Source organism: Pongo pygmaeus, chromosome 11 (assembly GCF_028885625.2).
Source record: "Pongo pygmaeus isolate AG05252 chromosome 11, NHGRI_mPonPyg2-v2.0_pri, whole genome shotgun sequence".
Classification (NCBI taxonomy): Eukaryota; Metazoa; Chordata; class Mammalia; order Primates; family Hominidae; genus Pongo; species Pongo pygmaeus.
Window position 1 is genome coordinate 57626202 of NC_072384.2, and position 19272 is coordinate 57645473.

Below are 19272 nucleotides of genomic sequence, written 5' to 3' on the forward strand. Positions count from 1 at the left end.
CTGTTTATGCCTTTAACTTAAATTAGCAGCTCTAAGAGAAGGGAAGTATGCTGATTCTATGTTTCTGCCATTTATCTATACCTCAAAAGTGATCCTGTCCCCCGGAAAGAGTGGGCCAGAAAATGCGGAGAAATGCTTGGGGAGGGGGTACAAATCCCACGGGATGGCATGATCTCAGAGTGGGGTTTTTGTCTCTCAGCCATGAGTAAGGGGTCCCCAAACCAAGTTTAGGGACAAATTGAAGGTGACTGCTATGCAGCAGCCCTTGCTACTAGGGATGAAGGGCCAAGGGGAAGAAACCTTCAAAGACAGACCCCCGATTCTTTCTCGTCCCAGAAGAAAGAATCTACACAGTATTGGTACCATGCCTTGAAGGGCATTCTGAAAATCTGGCAGTAGTTTTATTCTTTTCAAAATCCATACTATTTCATTATAAATTACTTTTATTTTCCCTTTAGCTCAAACTTAAGATATATTGAATTTTAAAAAATTATGTTTGGAGATAGGTCATATTATCTATACATTTTACTTCCGGTTAGTAAAGGCGGTTTCACCACGTATTTGTTGTAAAATAGAAGGGCTGTTGGGGTCCGACAGGGTTGGGACCCTCTGTTCAAGGCCACTGACTCATAGTCCATCTCGAGGGTCACTCACTGATATGTTAAAGCAGAGTTTGCAAATGGAAGCTTGTTAAAGTCAATGTTTCCTTTGGCCTGCACGGTATTTTTGAAAATGTGAATTATTTTGCCAACATTTACAATATCTGGAGATTTTATATGAACATCCACATTTCTGGCTTTTTGAAATAACTAGCATTTAAAAATGTATACTAATATATGCATGGCAGCCTTGGCAAGCCCTGACCCACATCTGGGGCTACGTTTGCTGAAGGTGAGGTGAAGCTGCTCCCCTCAGACCAGACACTCGTGTCGACATTACCTACTTGGCTTCTGCGATGTCTGTGTTTGAATCAGCTTAAATAGCACTCTGTCAGAGGTGTTGGCACGCAGCTCTAATGAGAAGAGAAGGAACAAGGGGAAGCAGACTGCCAGGGGTGAAAGTAGCATGAAAGAGATAGAGGAAAGGGAGAAAAAGAGAGGAAAGAGCACCAAAAAGGGGATTGTGAAAATAATGGATGGCAACAGAGTGTTATTAGCCCACTTGCTTGAATCCAGGTCTTCTCAGGAGTGAGGAGGCATTAGGAGGTCTATTTCTGGGTGTGCACAGGGTACAGAAGGAGTAATGACATCAGGGTTTCCTTTCCTTGCTTCTGTCCGCACTGGTGGATACAGCTGAAATTCAGTGATGAATGAACACTGGGAGCAGCCTGGAAAGGAAAATGTGATGATCACAAGGGGTGGTGTGCAGCCTGAGAGGTGTGCGGAAAGGGGGAAGGTGGACAATGTCACAAAGGCATATGGAGAGGCGGAATGTCCAAACACTGTCCTGATCCTCAAGTAGCTTAGCATCATTGAAACCTCTTTTTTTTTCTCCCAGCACCCGTCCCTGGGCCATTCCCCAGTCATTGGAGCAACCTGAGATTTTCTTCAAAGGGCAGCTCTCACAGCAACCCCCCGCTTCCTGATTTCCCTGGGCAGAGTGCTGGCTGCTGCAGCCACTCAGCAGTTACTGACCCCAGAACTGAGGCCCTCGGCCATGAAGGCTCGTTCCTACATATGAGACTCCTCAGCCAGGGACAGCCTCACTCCACGGTCCTCTGGTAGGAAGAGTCACACAGCTCAGTTTATCCTCCACGGGGAGCATGCTGCAGAGTTAGAGACAGCTGCAGAGTGCTCCAGCCAACAGCAAGCCTCCTACGAGGCCACTGTCAGTGGGGTGGGACATCAAGTCACTAAACGTTCTCCCCTCCCTTTCAGGCCAAGGCCGACTAGATGGAGCACTGTGCTCCTTTTCCAGAGAAAAAAAGTTAGACTACTTGAAGACAGCATATAAAGCTGGTGTCAGGAATATTGAAATGGAATCTACAGTGTTTGCAGCTATGTGTGGACTCTGTGGTCTAAAAGGTAAGCTTTTCGTGAATGCTTAGGGTCAAATTGTCCTCTTCCATGAAGCTAATTTTACACCTTAGGAGAAGAAAAAGAGGTCCAGCTATATATTACTTTGGGCTGAAGGCATGACTTATAATTGTACATAATATACATTATCTCATAATATCTTGTGAGTGGCCAGGACATTATTCTTATTACGCAAATAAGGAAACTAAACCTCAAGGTTCAACAGCTAATTGGTGACATGTTCAGGACTCGACAGCAAGTTCGGTTTCCTTCATCCTGGTGGTGGCTGGTAGTTTCTATTACAATTGAATTTATTGAGACAAGATACAGACAAAATATTCCTAAAATAGTCCATCAATCATAATTTTAAAGAGCATGGTCAGGGAAGGATGGGAGGAGAATGTGCCACTTGGATATCTGGGGGAAGAGCATTCTGTTCAATGCAAATCCAAGGCCACGGACAGGAGCATTCAAGGAGAACTGGAGGAACAGGGAAGAGATCAGGAGGGGAGAGGCAGTGGTGGAAAATGGAAGGAGAGAGGGAAGATGTACAGATTGTGTAGGACACTGTGAGAACAATGACTTTCACTCTGGGTGAAATGGGAAGCCACTGGAGAGCTCTGAATAGAGAGGCGGCTGGATCTGACCTGATTCTGTTAACTGAATCACGGTGGCTGCTGAGCTGGGAAGACCCGAATGGGGTCAAGGACAGAAGCAGGGAGAAGAACGAGAGGGCGAATGCAGTAGTCTAGTGAGAGTTGATGGACAAAGCGATAGCAGCGCAGGTAGTGAGAAGTAATCAGATGGTAGAAACATTTTGAAGACAAACCCAACAACATTTGCTGACAACTTGATGTAAATTTGGTGAGAAAGGCAGGAGTTAAAAATGACTCCCATGTTTATGGTCTAAACTACTGGAAGCATGAGGTTGTCATAACTGGGATAGAAGAAATTGGGGTGAAGACGTTAGGGTAGTAGACATCAAAATGGAGGCCAAGCAAGCAGGTGAATTTATGAATCTGGAGTTTAGGTGGGTCATTTGGACTGGAGACACAAAATTCTAAGTTGAAAGCATATAGATGGCATTTAAAACTATGCAATGGGTAAGATAACAAACAATGAATCTAGGCACAGATGACAAGAGGTCCTTGCTTAAACGTTAAAAGTTAATTGAGATGGGAGAGACCAAGGAGGAGCGGCCCATGAAGTTGGCAGTACACCAGGGAAGTGTGGCATCCTGATACACAGAGAGGAAGGCTTCAAAGAAGTAAAGAATTACAGCACAATAAAGCTTCATTTTTATAAGTGGAATTTGACTTGCAATACTTGTCCTTATAGTCAATGAATTTTAATCTACACATTACAAACAGAATATATGTGGTCATATTTCTAAGAATGCATTTTACAAAAAAGCTGTAGTTCTAAGGAGATTAATTGTTGAACCACTATCCTTAGCTACTTGCATCTGTCAGAATACATGTACATGTAAATTATTGGTAAAAATGTGGGAAGAACATGCAATGCATTTTTGTACTCTTTTTTTTTTTTTTTTTTTTTTTTTTTTTTTTTTTTGAGACAGTCTCCCTCTGTTGCCCAGGCTGAGTTTAGTGGCGTGATCTCGGCTCACTATAATCTTTGCTTTGCCTCCTGGGTTCAAGCGATTCTCTTGCCTCAGCCTCCCAAATAGCTGGAATTACAAGCTCGTGCCACCATGCCCAGCTAACTTTTGTACTTTTGGTAGAGATGGGGTTTCTCCATGTTGGCTAGACTGGTCTTGAACTCCTGACATCAAGTGATCCGCCTGCCTCGGCCTCCCAAAGTGCTAGGATTACAGGAGTGAGCCACCACGCCCAGCCCATCTTTGTATTCTTTTGAAGGTCATTGCTAATATCCTCTTTTAGAGAACAAGAGCATCTGCTTTTCTCTCTACAAGTTAGTAACAGTGGGAAAGCAGCACCCCACACAGCCTGCAGGGACACCTGGATTCAGATGTTTCTGCTCCAGGAAATGCCTCCTCACATTTCTTTATTATATAAACAAGTGATCACTTGAGTCATGTCTCCACCTAATGTGTAAGTGTAACATAATTTGTTAACCACTTTATTAATAGTTAAACATAAAATGCCGAGTTATCAACATGTTGCCTTCATGAAAACTGTGTGATGACTGGCAGTTCTTTCTTAAGAGGCACCAATTGGCAGCCGAGAAGAGTTCTAGGGACTCTGAGTCTTTCTTTCTCTGTTTAGGATGTTGCAGAAACCTAAGTGAAGTTATTCTAAGAGCCTTTCTGTCCTTGCTGCAAATCTTTGTGACCTTCCTCTCTCTGCTACCTGCAGGTTTCCCTCCTGGATGCTTTCTTCTCTACATTTCTGTAGTTACCACCCTCCACTGCATTTTCTTTCTTATGCTGCTGCTGGACCTGCTGGTAGCTGATTTCCGCCTGCAAACAGCTCTCTCCCAGGCCACTGCTGCAGCCTTTCATGGAGTAGACCCCTTCTAGGCTGCCAACATTCACACTAAAAGCTGCATCTGCAGCTCTGTAGTTCTTGGGAGTATTTCTATCCGAATGTCTTCATGGTGCCAGGGGCTCTTTATCTGCCTCAGATACTACTGTTTTAAAAGGTAGATTCCTGGTATGCTGCCCCTTGGAAGATCAGCCACCAAGTATAGAGACCACCAAGTATAGAAAACCCCATGGATAGGATGCTATCATATTCTCTTCTTTCATTACTACTTCATAACATCCTGCTCCCATAACACTGAAGCTTGGGAGCTGGCACCTGGCACCTTTTGATTTTAACCCATTTATAACGCACTTTGTGTGAGCCAGAAAAGCTTGCTTGGGGAAGGGCTGAGAATGCATTCATGGACAGCTGCTGAAACAGAGGAAGTTAGAGAGGACATCTGATGGTAAGCAATATGGAAAAAAAGATTTCACCTGGCACCAAGAGCCCAGGGCCCATAGGCATGTCTCCCTAACCCCCTCCCTGCTACTGTTAGTTATGGCCCACCCTATCCTATCTCTCCAGACAGCCTTCTGAGACCTCTTCTGTTCCTTTAGTACTACCAGATGACTGGCTAACCAATCTGAATTCATACTAAGGTGATGGCTTATAAATAACAAATACTTACATAAACAAAGGTCTTCTAGAGAACCATTGTACTAACTTAGATGAATTACTCACTGAGTTTGGACCATTGCAGAAACAGATCTTTCTAGATCTACTTAGCACAAGGAGGCCTTGGGTCCATGTGGATTACCACTTATTATCTTTGCAGTTAGTATTACACATCTCACCCTAAATCTCACCTCCTCAAAAAAGTCTTGCATGACTACCTACACTCACTCACTCACAATAGTGTCATTCTATTTCATTTATCTGCATCACATTTACCACTACTGACTATATTTCCAGTCTGTTTATATATTAACATATATTATTTCATGCATATTAATGCATAAAGGCATATATTGATTATTTCTCTCCATTAGAATATAAGTGCCGTAAGAACAGGGACCTTGTTTGTCATTGCTGTATCCCCAGTACTTAGAATAATGCCTGCCATATGGGCTTTCAATATTTACTGAACGAGTGAATGAATTTAAAAAAAAAGGGCCACTAGACTCTTTTTGACCATGGAAAATGGCCACTGCAAACGTTAATCTTTATTCCCCAGCCATATAAGTGGCTTAGAATTGTCTAAAGGACTTAGGAGTATCTCCTAACTATTCACAAAGGAGGAAGTAAAGCCTTAAAGTCAAGCCTCCCTTTGGTCTAAGGTCTATACAAATATTTATTTTGCTAGATCTACAACCTCTGGGTCTTTCAATATTTGGTAGGTGGACAAACTACCTATAATAAGGCCACTGACACCCAGAAGTCACTGTTGCTATCCTGATCTCATTATCTTAGAAAAGAGAGTTGGGAATCCAATGCTGTTTTAACAAAGATTCAGGAGAAGGGAAATAGTGGAATTCACCCAATTATTCCAAAGCTAAATTTTCAGCATAATGTAAACCTGTTCAATGGAAGCACTGTGCAATGCTCAATAAATGCATTCTCCTATCATTTTATAATATGCACATCTCTGTGTCTCTCTTAAAGCAAAATCTACTTTAATTAAGCCCCAAACATTCTCATTAAAGATGATAATCCTCTTGTACTGTGAACTTGTGATAAGTATGTTTAACTTGTATTCATGTTTTAAAGACAGTGCTGCCTTTTGACACAGGCTTGCATGGCAATATACGAAGCCTAATATTTGTCTAAGCTTAGGTTCTGCTTAAATCCTCTTCTATGTCTAGTTGTTTGCAGCACTCACAGTGGCTTTTCTTTAAAGAATTCAGTGTTATTTCCTTAGACAGACACTGGTAACTTAGGGAAATATTTAGTCTTTATAATATTACCTTAGCACAGTTCAATGAGAGGGAGCAGAATCTTGACTTTAATTCCATGTTTATATTCTTCTGCTGTTCTCAACAATGAAGGATATTGGACTCTGAGAACTGCATGAGGATCATTGATAAAGGTAAAAAGATACCACAAGGATTAAAGGTTATAATCAGTTTGGAGCTAGAGTATTTCTTAACCCTAAAATGGAGATAAATCCAGATTTTGAAAAAGCCTTAGGCCAGGGTACAAGGAGACCAATTGCAGGGCTCTTCACATTTACAAGAGAAAAACTTCATTCTGTATGTATTCTACAGGACTGTAGCTCAGGGAGGTTAAATAACTTTCCCACCTTCTCAGAGCTGGGAAACAGGTGAGCTGGACTTTGAACCCAGCTCTGCTGACTCAGGCCCCTTTGCACCTTGCCTGCCATTTCTTGCCAGCAGCCTCCATGTGGAGACAACATGTTCATAGTCTCTGGACAGAAGAGCCAAAATGTGCACCACTAAAAGTCAATGCAGATTTTTCCATTTTAAGTGTGGTGAGCAGATAGTTGCACCACTGCCACAAGCAAACCCTAAGGGCTGAGCACATACCAGGTGACTTAGTGATGGGATCAAATAAAACATTAAGCAGATACTTATAGTACGCAGAGCCCTTATTTTGCCAAGAAAATCAGTCATTGTAGTTGGAAAATCAGGTATAAATGGTACATAATTCACTTATTACTTTTACAGGGACAAGATTTTTACAAAGGTTTCTTTTTGCTTTTTCACATATTTTAATCAAGGTCAGCGTCTATAGTTTTGTTTGATTCATTTTAATTCCACCCTCCTAGCCTCTATTCTACTCTTCCCTTCCCACTGCCAATAACTCACACATTAGGGATCATTTAGGGCCATTGATTTCACCCTGTCTGTGGCTGTGATTTTTTGTGGGCCTCCTCTCCCCTGCCATGACCCCAGGGAGGCTATCTGGATTCCCCTGGTGAGCCTCTCACCCCCATCTCCAATAAGTACACAAGGCTCCATCCTCTGCCTATCTTGTAGCATCTCTGGTTAACGGTCCCACATCTGGCAGAAGCTCAAGTCCTCGAGGTTACATCTGGACCTCCTGGAGAAGACAGCAGGTTTTTGAACTAATCAAATCATGTGAGGCATGTAAGCTGAGGATGTGGACTTGCAAGAAGCCTCTGAGATCTAACCTGCTCCTTGCTCAGAGGATGAAATGAGGTCAAGAGAGTGTAATTGACCTTCCTGAGGAAACAGACTAAAACAGAAATGAACTAGAATAGACATCTCCTGTCTCCTGATCACCACTCTCTCCACTATTCCATAAGGTGCAAAAAAGTAATATATTCATCTATTGAAAGATGACTTGTACTGCCTCTATTTGAAAAGGCATTTGTGGCAGCTTTCAATGAAAGAGGAATGCATAATAATATAATTTAAACAGAGGTAAAAAAAAATAGGAGGCATTTATTTAAGGAAATAGATAGGAAGGTTTTTTTTTGTTTGTTTGGTTTTTTTTTTTTTGAGACAAGGTCTGTCTCTCTCTGTAACTCAGATTGGAACACAGTAGTATGACCACAGCTCAATGCAGCCTCCACCTTTTGGGCCAAAGCCATCTTCCCACCTCAGCCTCCAGAGTAGATGGGACCATAGGTTTATACAACCACGAATTTGTGTGTGTATGGGTTTTTGTTGTTGTGGTTGTTGTTGTTTTTGCAAAGTCGAGGTCTCACTTTGTTGCTCAGGCTGTCTTGAACTCCTAGGGTTCAAGCAATCCTCATGCCTCACCCTCCCAAAATGCTGGAATTACAGGCATGAGCCACTGTGTCTGGCTAGAAGTTCTCGGTATTAAAGAGGCCACCCAGGAGTACAATACTTAATTTAAACACTTAGATTGAGCTCCGAGTTTCCTGGAAGCCAAGCTGTAAACAAAAACACTGCATTTGGGAGGCCAAGATGGGCAAATCACGAAGTCAGGAGATCGAGACCATCCTGGCTAACATGGTGAAACCCCGTCTCTACTAAAAATACAAAAAAAAAAAAAAAAAAAAAAAATTAGCCAGTCATGGTGGTGGGCGTCTGTAGTCCCAGCTACTCAGGAGGCTGAGGCAGGAGAATGGCGTGAACCCAGGAGGTGGAGCTTGCAGTGAGCTGAGATTGCACCACTGCACTCCAGCCTGGGTAACAGAACAAGACTCCATCTCAAAAACAAACAAACAAACAAACAAAAAAACCACTATGCATTATACAGCCACCATTAGCTAATAAAAACATTTGCTGTTTGTCACAAAATCTTGATCCAAATGTTAAACTTAAATGAAATTATCAGCTATATTATAATGGGCAGTGTCGTTGATAGCACCTTTATAAAAGGTATGGGACAATTCTTCAAAGGTATAATGAATTGGTTCTAATTCAGCATTGTTTGGGCGCCCAAAGAACTGGGGTCCAGGTATGTACATTTGTGGTAATGATGATTCAAAGATAGAGTTTAAAGTCTTTGAAGCAGTCATTTTCAAATATTAATGTACAAATAATTTAACTGGGAAGATGTTTTCATGCAGATTCACTGCGCTTTCCCAACACCCATCCCCAATTCTGATTTAGCATGTCTGGAATAAAGCGTAAGTATCTCTGATTCTGATGCAAGAGGCCAGTGGAGCACATTTTGAGAAACACCACTCTAGAAGAACAAATTGTTTCTATGTCTCTTACCATTGACCAGCCCCTTTGAATATAAATTTTCCCCACCTTGTTTTTAATAAGCAGCCAACAGCCTGAGATTAATGTTTCAGCAGAGATACAGGAAGTGCAAAGCCTCTGGGTTGTTGATTAAAAAACATTTCTTGTGCTTTACGTACCAGGCATATAGGGAGCAAAGGTAGTGTTTGCTTAATAAACTCAAACTCTTGAGGAGCAATCGGGGAGGGTATGAACATAACCAGGAAGAGGTAGAAGAAAGGCCAGGCTGGGAACTCCAAAGCTAATCTTTGCTGCTTTTCCTTTTTCCAAAGACCAGCCCTGTTTGACTTCTGCTGTGCAACAGGCATTTGTGCCCAGCCCTGCTATCTTTGCCCATTGTTCATGGGAAGACCTTGTGGGAAGTTCATTCTGAATCAGAGAGGTAGGGTTAAAGTGGTGGTCCATAGGGGTACGTGGATTCCTAAGGATTCACGAGTGAATTTTCAGGGGCCCTGGGACCCCTAAAGTTATACACAAATATTTTGTGTGTATTGGCAGATGTGTATTTTTGTGTGAAAAGAGGTTCCAATTAGGACTTTCATCAGATTTTCAAAGCAGCCATAAATGTTCCCAAAGGGTTGACAATTACTGGGCAGTCCTAGTTCAGCTCAGGGTGCTTCCAAGCTCCATATTCAGGTCTGTGTGTTCCCAGAACATTCTAGCCTCAGGTCAGTTCATTGACAATCTCCTTGGTGGCAGCTGGGTCACTAAGTATCTCTTTCTCCCCAGCAGCCACCCTCCCTGCCTAATCTGAGGATTATGCTAGCAAAGCTGTCAGGCTTAATTTCAGCAAATTGTTTTGGGTAATTAGTCCCTTTTAATTGCTCATGGAAATAGTAATTTTAGGTGACAAGATTATTATATGCTGCTCGCTAGTGGATTCTCCAGGGTCAAGAAAACACCACTGAGATTGCTATAACCTGTTCTTTTCTATCTTTGGCATTCCCCTTGAAATCCAGAAAAGACATTTAGTAAAGTCGGTTCCCACTCTGTAAAAAGTATAGAGCACTGGTTTCCTTTTATTCTTCTGCCAAAGTGAAGGATTAGAGAAGGACTTTCAACTTTTCTGTGTGACTGCCAGCCCATGTCAGGCTTCACAGATTTGCTGATCATTAACTTGAAAAGCTGTGGGAAGTTTCTAGCTCTTCCATTTGCTTGTTTACCTGTACAGCCAAGTTGCTTTACAACTGACTGAGTTTTGAATAAATAGGGTCCTAGGTGATGAAATATTTGACGCAGCTCAAGTTGAATATTTTCATTGCTTTTCACGTCACTGAACAAAAGGGTCAGTCTGACCGATGGGTCAGTATAACCAATAGGGCAGGATTGCCTAATGATTCACCATGTGCTAGCTCAGGGGAGGAGTGGATGGAAGGTAGAGAACTCTTCTTTCATCAGTTTAGGAAGCTAGGAGTTGATTGGCTCTGACTAGCTGTGTAATACTGGGCCATTTGGTTGATCTTTCTAAGCCCTCATTTAATCATCTGTCAAAAGGGGACAAAAATAATCCTAGCTCAAGGAATAGCTGTAAAGGATTAAGTGATATCATAAATGCTTGGCATGTAGCAATAACTAAGTCAAACAAAAAAGATACATAGATTGGAGAAATGTGGAGAAACACATGGAGAAAACATTTCTAAACTGATATATCTGATAAGAGGTGATATACAGAATATACAAGGAACTCAAACAACTCAATAGCAAGAAAACAAATTAAGAAATGGGCAAAGGATCTGAATAGTTTCTAAAAGAAGACATACAAAAGGCCAACAGGTATATTAAAAAGAAAACGCTCAACCTCACTAGTCATCAGGGAAATGCAAATTAAAACCACAGCGAGGTGTCACTTAACATCTGCTAGAATGGCCATAATCAAAAAAGACGACAGATAAAAAGTGTTGGCAGGATGTGGAGAAAAAAGAACCCTTGAATACTGTTGATGGGAATGTAAATTAGTACATCAATTATGAAAAACAGTATGACGTTTCTTCAAAAAACTAAGAATTCCCATATAAGCTAGAAATCCCACCTCTGGTACATATCTGAAGGAATTGGTATCAGTGTGCTGTAAACAGACATCTGCTCTCCCATGTTTGTTGCATCATTATTCACAATAGCCAAGATATGGAATCAACCAAGTGTCCATCAACAGATGAATAGATTTTTAAAATGTGGTATATATACACAATGGAATACTACTTAGCCTTTAAAAAGAAGGAAATTCTCTCATTTGCAAGAACATGGATGAATTTGGAGGCCATTTTGTTAAGTGAAATAAGCCAGGCACAGATAGACAAATACTATACGATTTTACTTATATGTGGAATCTAGAAAAATCAAACTCATGGAAGTAGAGAGTAGAATGGTGGTTACCAGAGTATAGGGGAGCAGGATGCAAAATGGAGAGAAACTGGTCAAAGGGTGCAAAATTTCAGTTACAAGGAGGATTAAGCTCGAGATACCTATTGCATAGCATAGTGATGACAGTTTGTAACAACGTATATTGAAAAATCTTTAAGAGAGTAGATTTTAATTGTTTTCACCACAAAAATGCAAGTATAAGAGACGACAGATATGTGAATTAGGCTAATTTAATCATTTCACAATGTATACATATATCAAAACATCACATTGTACCTCATAATTATATACAATTACTATTTGTCATTTAAAAGTAAAGATAGCATGTACTATTATAATTACAGTATACTACTTCTTCCCAAATCTAGATCTTACAAAGAAGTCTGGAGTAGCAGAGAGGTCAAAGAAATAAACATTACCCTCATGCCCAACCCTCTTCATGCCTTCCAAGTTTGTTAATATAGACACATCCAATCCAATCACATATGCACTGAAATCCTTTTTTAAATGATGCAGATTCAGATGGAGATTATTACACTGTTAGCAATTCAAAGTGGCTAACACTGATTTCAATGTGGGTAACCACATTCCTTGAAATCAAAGATTTGATATGAAACTGACAATAAAGAATTCACATGGAACCCAATTTTTCTTGCTGATGAAACCAAAGACATTGCCCTTGTGACAACTTTTCAAAAAAAGAGTTTCATTTTTTAAAAAAGACTTTTTTTTTCCTCCAGTTTCTTATAAGATTTCATTCTCATTCTCTAGAAATCAAATGCTAATACATTTCCTCCTTCATGGTGCTGCTTCTTACATTTAAGCATTTCATATCATGTTTTTTCCTCTCAAATTGCATGAGGGCTAGTTCTCACCTTTATTGGTATTTCCTGAGGTCAGCGTTCTATATCTCTTCCGTATTTACTTTTCTCTTCAGCAAGGGCTGCAATGCAGCAGGCAAACTCAACCATTGCACCAAGGAGAAAAATGTCACCTTGGGAATTATGGCTAGTTCTCCAGTTATATCCTCCTGTAAGAAGACCCTCCTCTAAGAACTGGAAATAGGATAGAAAGCTGGAGATGGCATGTCTCAGATTGCAAAGCTTTCTCCTTTATCTTGAACATGATGCTTTCCTGAGCCTTAATCTAGTCAATTGTGGAGGAAAAGAGGAAGGAGGAGTGTTCACAACAATTTCAGTTAACTTATTTAAATGAAGTGTTTGGTGGGATTCCACAAAAATATTGAAGACCAGAAGGTTCAGTAGGTTGCATCTACATTACAAAAAAAAAAAAAAAAAAACACAAAAGTACATGTGCTATGGATGCTGGTGTGTTTGGCTAATGCTTCTATAGAAAAGATGAACCCATTCATTCCACCAGTTGTGCTAATTGCTCTTCTAGCTGCTGTGGTCTGTGTGACACTTCTCGACAGACTCGACTGTGATCAGATCAACTTGCCTCATGATGTCCTGGTGGAGTACCAGCAATGGCCTCAGCTCCTAATCTCCAACTTCATCAGACGGCGGCTTGGACTTTGTGACTAGACATCCTAACTGGGCAGCCCAACGCTCCCCTGCAAGTTTGTAGCTCAAGTTGTAATGTGAAAGTCATATTTTATTTGTGGCATTTTTATATAGTTCTCATCCACATGCTAAATGGAAAGACTTTATGAAATCCTTCTCTCTTAAAAAGGAATTTATTGTAAAAGAATACTCACACTAAATTAAATTCAAATTTCATTTTAGAATAAGTTAATTAAATCAGTCTAATAATTAAAATTTTAAAACTCCTGGATTATGACATTTGGAGTTTCATATGCAGCATTAATTAAGCTCACATCAAAATAGACCAGCCATTTGCAGATACAGTTACCAGTCACTCTGTTTCTGAAACCAATCCAGAAATTCATGTTAGAACATTGTCAGGCACTTCTAGGTATTGGATAAGTGACAGAAACCGATCATCCATATTCAAAATATTTACAGAAAAAAGTGTCAGTGAAATGTAGGTCTATACGGAAAAGTTACCATTAGGAAAATATGGCCATACTTCTTTTTTACCCCTGCACAATTTCAGCGCACCACAGAATAGGATTAGAGATTTACATATGCCTGTTTGTGATTTTATCTCAGAATATAACAACTCTGGATTACATTTTCCTCTCAAATGAAAACCCTCAGTAATGCAAAGAAAGGCCTTCCTTTTTCTTCAGAATCACAAGTGACTAAATTGCCTTCTAGCCATTTTTTCTTGTAAAAAAAGTGTTTTGAGGAGGCTGTATTTTTTATTCCATTTCAATATTAACCAAATAGGCTGAGAAATTCATAGCAATTGAATTAAGACTTGAGTTCAAGATGTTAAAGGAATCCTTTTGTGTGACTTGTCCAGACCGGCCTATTGCCCTACCCGTTTGATTCTCTAGGAGGCATGGTGCTCCTCCTGGCTGCACATGCTCTCTGTGAACTGATCGCATCTTGGGTTGTTCTCAATTTGACATACTTGGGAGTTGGAATGACCGGATGGGGGATGGGTGGAGGATGACTGGCACACTGTATAGTATGTAATGTTGTGTACATATTATTTATATGGTTGTGGCTCAAATAAAGTTTAATTCCAACACAGTACCGATTATTTGGGTCCCAGAGCCATTGTCACACGTGATCAAATGGAGGCTTGGGTGGGAAACAGGTCCTAGGCCAGTTGAGTCTGAATTGGCCTGCTCCTGGGTGGGGAATGGCTTTCTCTTTCAAGCAATGACAATAAACAAGAGGTATTTATCATCACCAATAAACAATCCCCCAAGAGGTACATTGGTTTGTGAACTTCTCTTTGACACTAGAGACACTTTAAGTGCCATTTTTAGAGTATCCCAATAATTGACCATCAAATTCAAAGATCAGAGCTAAAAGCAAGCTAGAATAGCATTGCGGTCATTTTCTGATGGGATTTTTACTTTGTTTCATATTTTTTTAGACCATGTAGTGGAAACCACCTCAGAGAGGCTTCAGTTTGAACTTTTATCTGCCTGCTCCTGGACAATCTTTTTTTTTTTTTTTTTTTTTTTTTACAGGGAGAAGGAGAGGCTATGAGAGGGAGAAGAATGAAATAATTACAGTTAATCTTCTCAACTCCTGCAAGGAGTGTGTGTGTGCGCACAGGTGCGTGCATGCATGCATTTGTGTCTGTGTCTTCCTCACTGGTATTTCCTATCTCAATAAACCATATCACTTGCACAAGCCAGAAACTTGGGAAACCCCTGTGATGATTCTTTCTCCTTAATTCCCACAGCCAGTCAATCACTAAGTCTTATTAATTGATCTTCCTAAATATTTCCCCAGTCTGTTCGTTTCCTTCCATCTTTTTGGCACCCATCCTAGTCCAGGCCACCATGGTCTCTCCTCCAGATCACTGAGGAAGCCTCGCTCCTGATCACCCTGCCTCCATTCTTGAAGTTTGATTGGGTTATTTTCCTGCTTCAAAGCCTTCACATTGGTCTTAGAATGAACAAAGCCCTGCGTGCAGCTTAGGCATTCCCGACTGGGCCCAGCTTGGTAGCCCAGCTCACCTTACCCACTTCTTCCCCTTGTGTCTGCCCTCCAGGCACATCATCCTTGGTTCTTCAGTCTTACCCAAGGCACAAATTCACAAAGGCACAATCCCTTGGGAAGGACTGCCAACAGATCCATCCAATGGGGGTGCTTAGCTGCGGGGACAAGTGGGACTGAGATCCACCCTGTCCAGCTAGCTGTGAGACCCTGAGCCACATCGACTGAGGGGGCCTTTTCCTGATTTATACAACGGTGTTATATGGGATAGTGGGAACTCTTAGTGCCAATGTCCCTTCCCATTTCAGAGCCTTTTGCTGTCTACTCTCTCTGAAGGGCCCTCGCTTAACTCATGCTCATGGTTTAAACCTCAACTCAGAGATCCCTTCCCTTAGAAAGTCTTTCTAATCCTCAAACCAGATTCCTTCCATGCTCACCTGTAGGCCCCCTCCACAGCCCCCTCGACTACTTCTTCAAAGTCCGCAGCTTGCAACTATGTCATGATTGGGGTCATTATTTAATTAATGCCTACTGTCTACACTATAAGGTTCTGGAGAATAAAGACTGCACATATATTATTTGCTTCTATCGCTCCAAGCAGCTAAAACAGTACCAGACACATACTAGGCACTCAATAAATACTTGTCAAGTGAAGAATGAATCCTTTTTATAGCATTTCCCTTGTAAACTCTCACTATCATCTCACAGTCTTTGCAAGACTCATACTCTCCTTATTCAGTCCTGGTCAGCACAGCTCTACCTGGCTGTTCCTCCCACTACATCTCACTCTGTAGGGAGGAAAGTCCTCTGTACCATCAGTGTATATCTGTGGCAGTGTCTAGAACCTGTTTTCTCATATACACACAGCTTTCCCCTCTGTCAAAACCAAGCCCCAAATTCACCTCCTTTGGGGAGGCCTCCAACTTCAATTTTCCCTCAAGTCATCACTTCTTCCCTCCTTTCTTTAGAACTAGATTTGCACTGGGAAGACAGGAATTTGTTCTCATGCAGATGCCATGTTGAGAACATTTATCCTTTTTCATGTTCCTGGGCTGTCTTCATTTGGGAGGCTCACATTTCCTTTGTACTCTTAGCGTGTCATAGAGCTTTGTTCTCTACAGGTATCTTCTGACTGCTTACCTAGGCACGCTCTAGGTCTGGGCACTGGCTTTTTACCTCACCTGTAACACGCTTCTCTACTTATTCTCTCTTGCCCTCTTTGAACACCCTTCAAGAAGCAGATTGGCCTGCAAAAACCCTCTTCTGGTCATTTCTATGTATATTTGTGTGCATTTTTTGTGTGTTTTTTCCTTTGTTCATTCATTCATTATAAATATATATTCCTCCTTCTTCCCCAGTAGAATCTGAGACAGCTTACAAGGTTGAATAATAGCACATCAAGATAGTATAAGTTAGAACTAACTGGGCAAGAAAAGGAAAAGCAAAGGGAAGGGGCATCAACTGGTACAAGCCTGAAGCTTGTGCTCCTGTGCATTCCATAGAGTCTGTGCATCATCAGCAGAACGTGGGCCCTGAATTGGCTTGGGGCCAGCTAGTGGTTGCCTCATAAAGAGAACAAATTTACAGCATCTCTAAAATAAAAATGCAAACTAATGATCAGGAGAAGAACTAGTCCTGATTCTAAGAGGCCACACTGTGTAGAGATGAGTGTGGATCTCAGACCGCCTGGGTGTGGAGTTGGGGGGATGAGCCCCAGTTGGGGGTCAGTGTGTTCATTCCAGGACACCGCCCTGAGGTTCTCAACACGGGTGCATACTAGGATCACCAGGGAAGCCTTTTGAAAACACTGTTCAGAGGTCCACCTCAGACCAATTCAACAAGAATCTCTGGGAGTGGGACTGGGAGGCTCTATTTTTTATTTTGCAGCCTAAGTTGAGAGTTACCAATTTAGAAGAATGGACAGTCTGTGACTCTGGCATGTGCTCTTCCAGCTGAACTTCTAAAACTCTTTAGGCCTTGTCTCCACTGGAATAGTTATATAAAGATCAAGTTCGCTAGCAACAGTATCTTATTCATTTTATATTCCAGCAACTTGCATAGTGTCTGGCACATAGTAAGACTGAAAGGATTTTACATTTATATATATAACAGTTTATAATTTATATAACATATGTGATATATTAAAAATTACATATAATTATAATGATATAATTATATACTATACATTATATATTAATAAAATAATATAATTCATTCAATCTTACTGTGTATGTGTATATATATTCATACATATACACATATACACACACATATTTGTTGGTATGTATAAAATTATATACAAAAACATACAAAAAACTAAAACACCCCAATGAAAGATGAAACAAAAATGAACAAAATCACAAAAATAAATAACAAAAAATAGCTGACTACCTCTCAGGGTAATTTTATCCAAATGTTATCACCTGAACAAGTCTTCAGATCGACATATATATATTAGTCAATATAATTTGCTTTTGTATTCCATTTTCATTCCCAAACATCAGCACAGGAAACACTTAAGTTTAATCATTGCTTAGAAAAACTCAATCTGTAATCCAAAATACACAAAATAACGTTTTTGACTTATTTTTATTAGCTATAGAATGTTATCTAGTGTGTTGCATCCTGTAGAGGCTTCATACGGGATGTAAACTATCAACTTCAGGAATATAATAGTTTGAACTTTATTTATTCCTTTTACAGACACAGTTTTAACATTTGGGATTCATTTTGGAGACCCCTGATAAAATCTATGAATCTGGTCTTCAGGAAAACACACATTCATACATATGCCCCCAAATCTGCATATAATTTCATGGGTTTGTGCACCTTCCTTAGGTTAGGTTGTGGCAGGACACCTGTGTCCTCTACCAAAGGCCAGAGCTCCTGTGGGTGGCCCTTGCCACACTGCTGTCCTCCTTGGGTTCTGGTAATTGCCATGCTTTAGCCCTCTCGGATCAGGGCTGGTAACAGTTGTTTCCAGCTGCATGATCCCTTGTTGCTCCCTAAATCTTGCCCACCCCTTGTAAACAGTCCCTTCAGTACGTTCTCTCGGTTCCCTGTTTAATTATGCCATCTGGTTCCTGCTGAGACCCAGTAATACAGCCTCCAAAATACATCTGGGGACCAAAACCATTTTGAAAATCACTGACTTAAGGAACTGAAGTCATTCTATATGAAGATCTTTCAATTATACATTTTTTAAATTGCAAAACAGAAGCTAATTCTTTAACTGGTAAAATACTTTAAAAAATATAATCCTCTGTACAAGAATGTATTCTTTTATTTAGAGATTCTCGTGAACTCTCCAGGGCCTGCAGCCTGAGAAACATGGTGCTCAACTTATTTTCCTAGCTGGCTGCTGGGCATCACATGTATGACAGAATTGAAAACTTGAGTAAAAGACAGATTAATGGCCTCTACTGTTTGCCTCCAAGCTACAAGTCCTGTCATCCTGTCATGGAAGGAAATTAAAATTGTCTGATACATACTGAGTTTCATAAAGCCACACTGTTCCTCTCCAGGATCCTGTGTGCCTCTAGATGTCTATACCATAAATAGATTTTTTTTTTGAGGATTTGATCAACAATCTTCACCTCAGGGTTGGAGCTATGTAAACTAATCTTTAATTATTAAGATCTCCCTTTGTTCCTTTTAAAAATTAATGAATTATACATGTTTTTTTCTTTCCCAGTCCTCCAGAACTTTCTCTGTCTTTTAATGATCCTAAAACTATAGCCAGTGACTCTGCAAACCACTGTCTCCTAAAATGAATAACTGGAAAAAAACTTACCATTTGCAGTCTGCTTCATTATTCACTTCTCAATGATTTTCTCAATTTCTGATTTGTATTTTCACTCCTCCCAAACAGAAGTCATTCAATCTAGAATCAATTTAACATTTGTTTTTCTAAAAAACTGAGCATAGCAGTTTTCACTTGAGAACAAGAGCCATTAAACCACTTTTTCCCCTTGAAACATTAAGCCTGATTTAAATATTATTTTTTACTAGTATAAAGTAGTTTAGAAATTCATTAGGCAAACAACCTAGACCAGTATCATATTTTGCAGAGGACTGGTCTAGAATTATCCTGCTACAAAGTAGTAGTTTAGGGTTGTGTCTATTTTTCTATATTTCTAATATTTCTTGGAAAAGCTATTCCATCTATAGTAGCTTAATTGTTAACATTGTGAGGCACTGTGGATGT

At 40.4% G+C, this 19272-nt stretch overlaps 1 protein-coding gene across 4 annotated transcripts in view; it reads left to right on the top strand.

Moving 5' to 3' along the window:
* UPP2 (uridine phosphorylase 2) overlaps positions 1 to 14812 on the top strand; it is a 263527-nt gene extending 248715 nt beyond the window's left edge. For 2 of the 4 annotated variants that reach the window (XR_008501057.2, XR_010122836.1), the window contains exons 6-8: positions 1878 to 2024; positions 4352 to 4925; positions 12922 to 13007. Coding sequence is in view for 2 of the 4 variants with exons in the window: in XM_054478032.2 (XP_054334007.1) it covers positions 1878 to 2024; positions 12922 to 13064 (290 nt within the window). In the remaining 2 variants the exon portion in view is untranslated. Of the gene's footprint in view, positions 1 to 1877; positions 2025 to 4351; positions 4926 to 12921; positions 14329 to 14590 lie in introns of those variants that run through there. The other 2 variants (XM_054478032.2, XM_054478033.1) reach the window with 2 other exon arrangements.
* The last annotated feature ends 4460 nt before the right edge of the window (positions 14813 to 19272 follow it).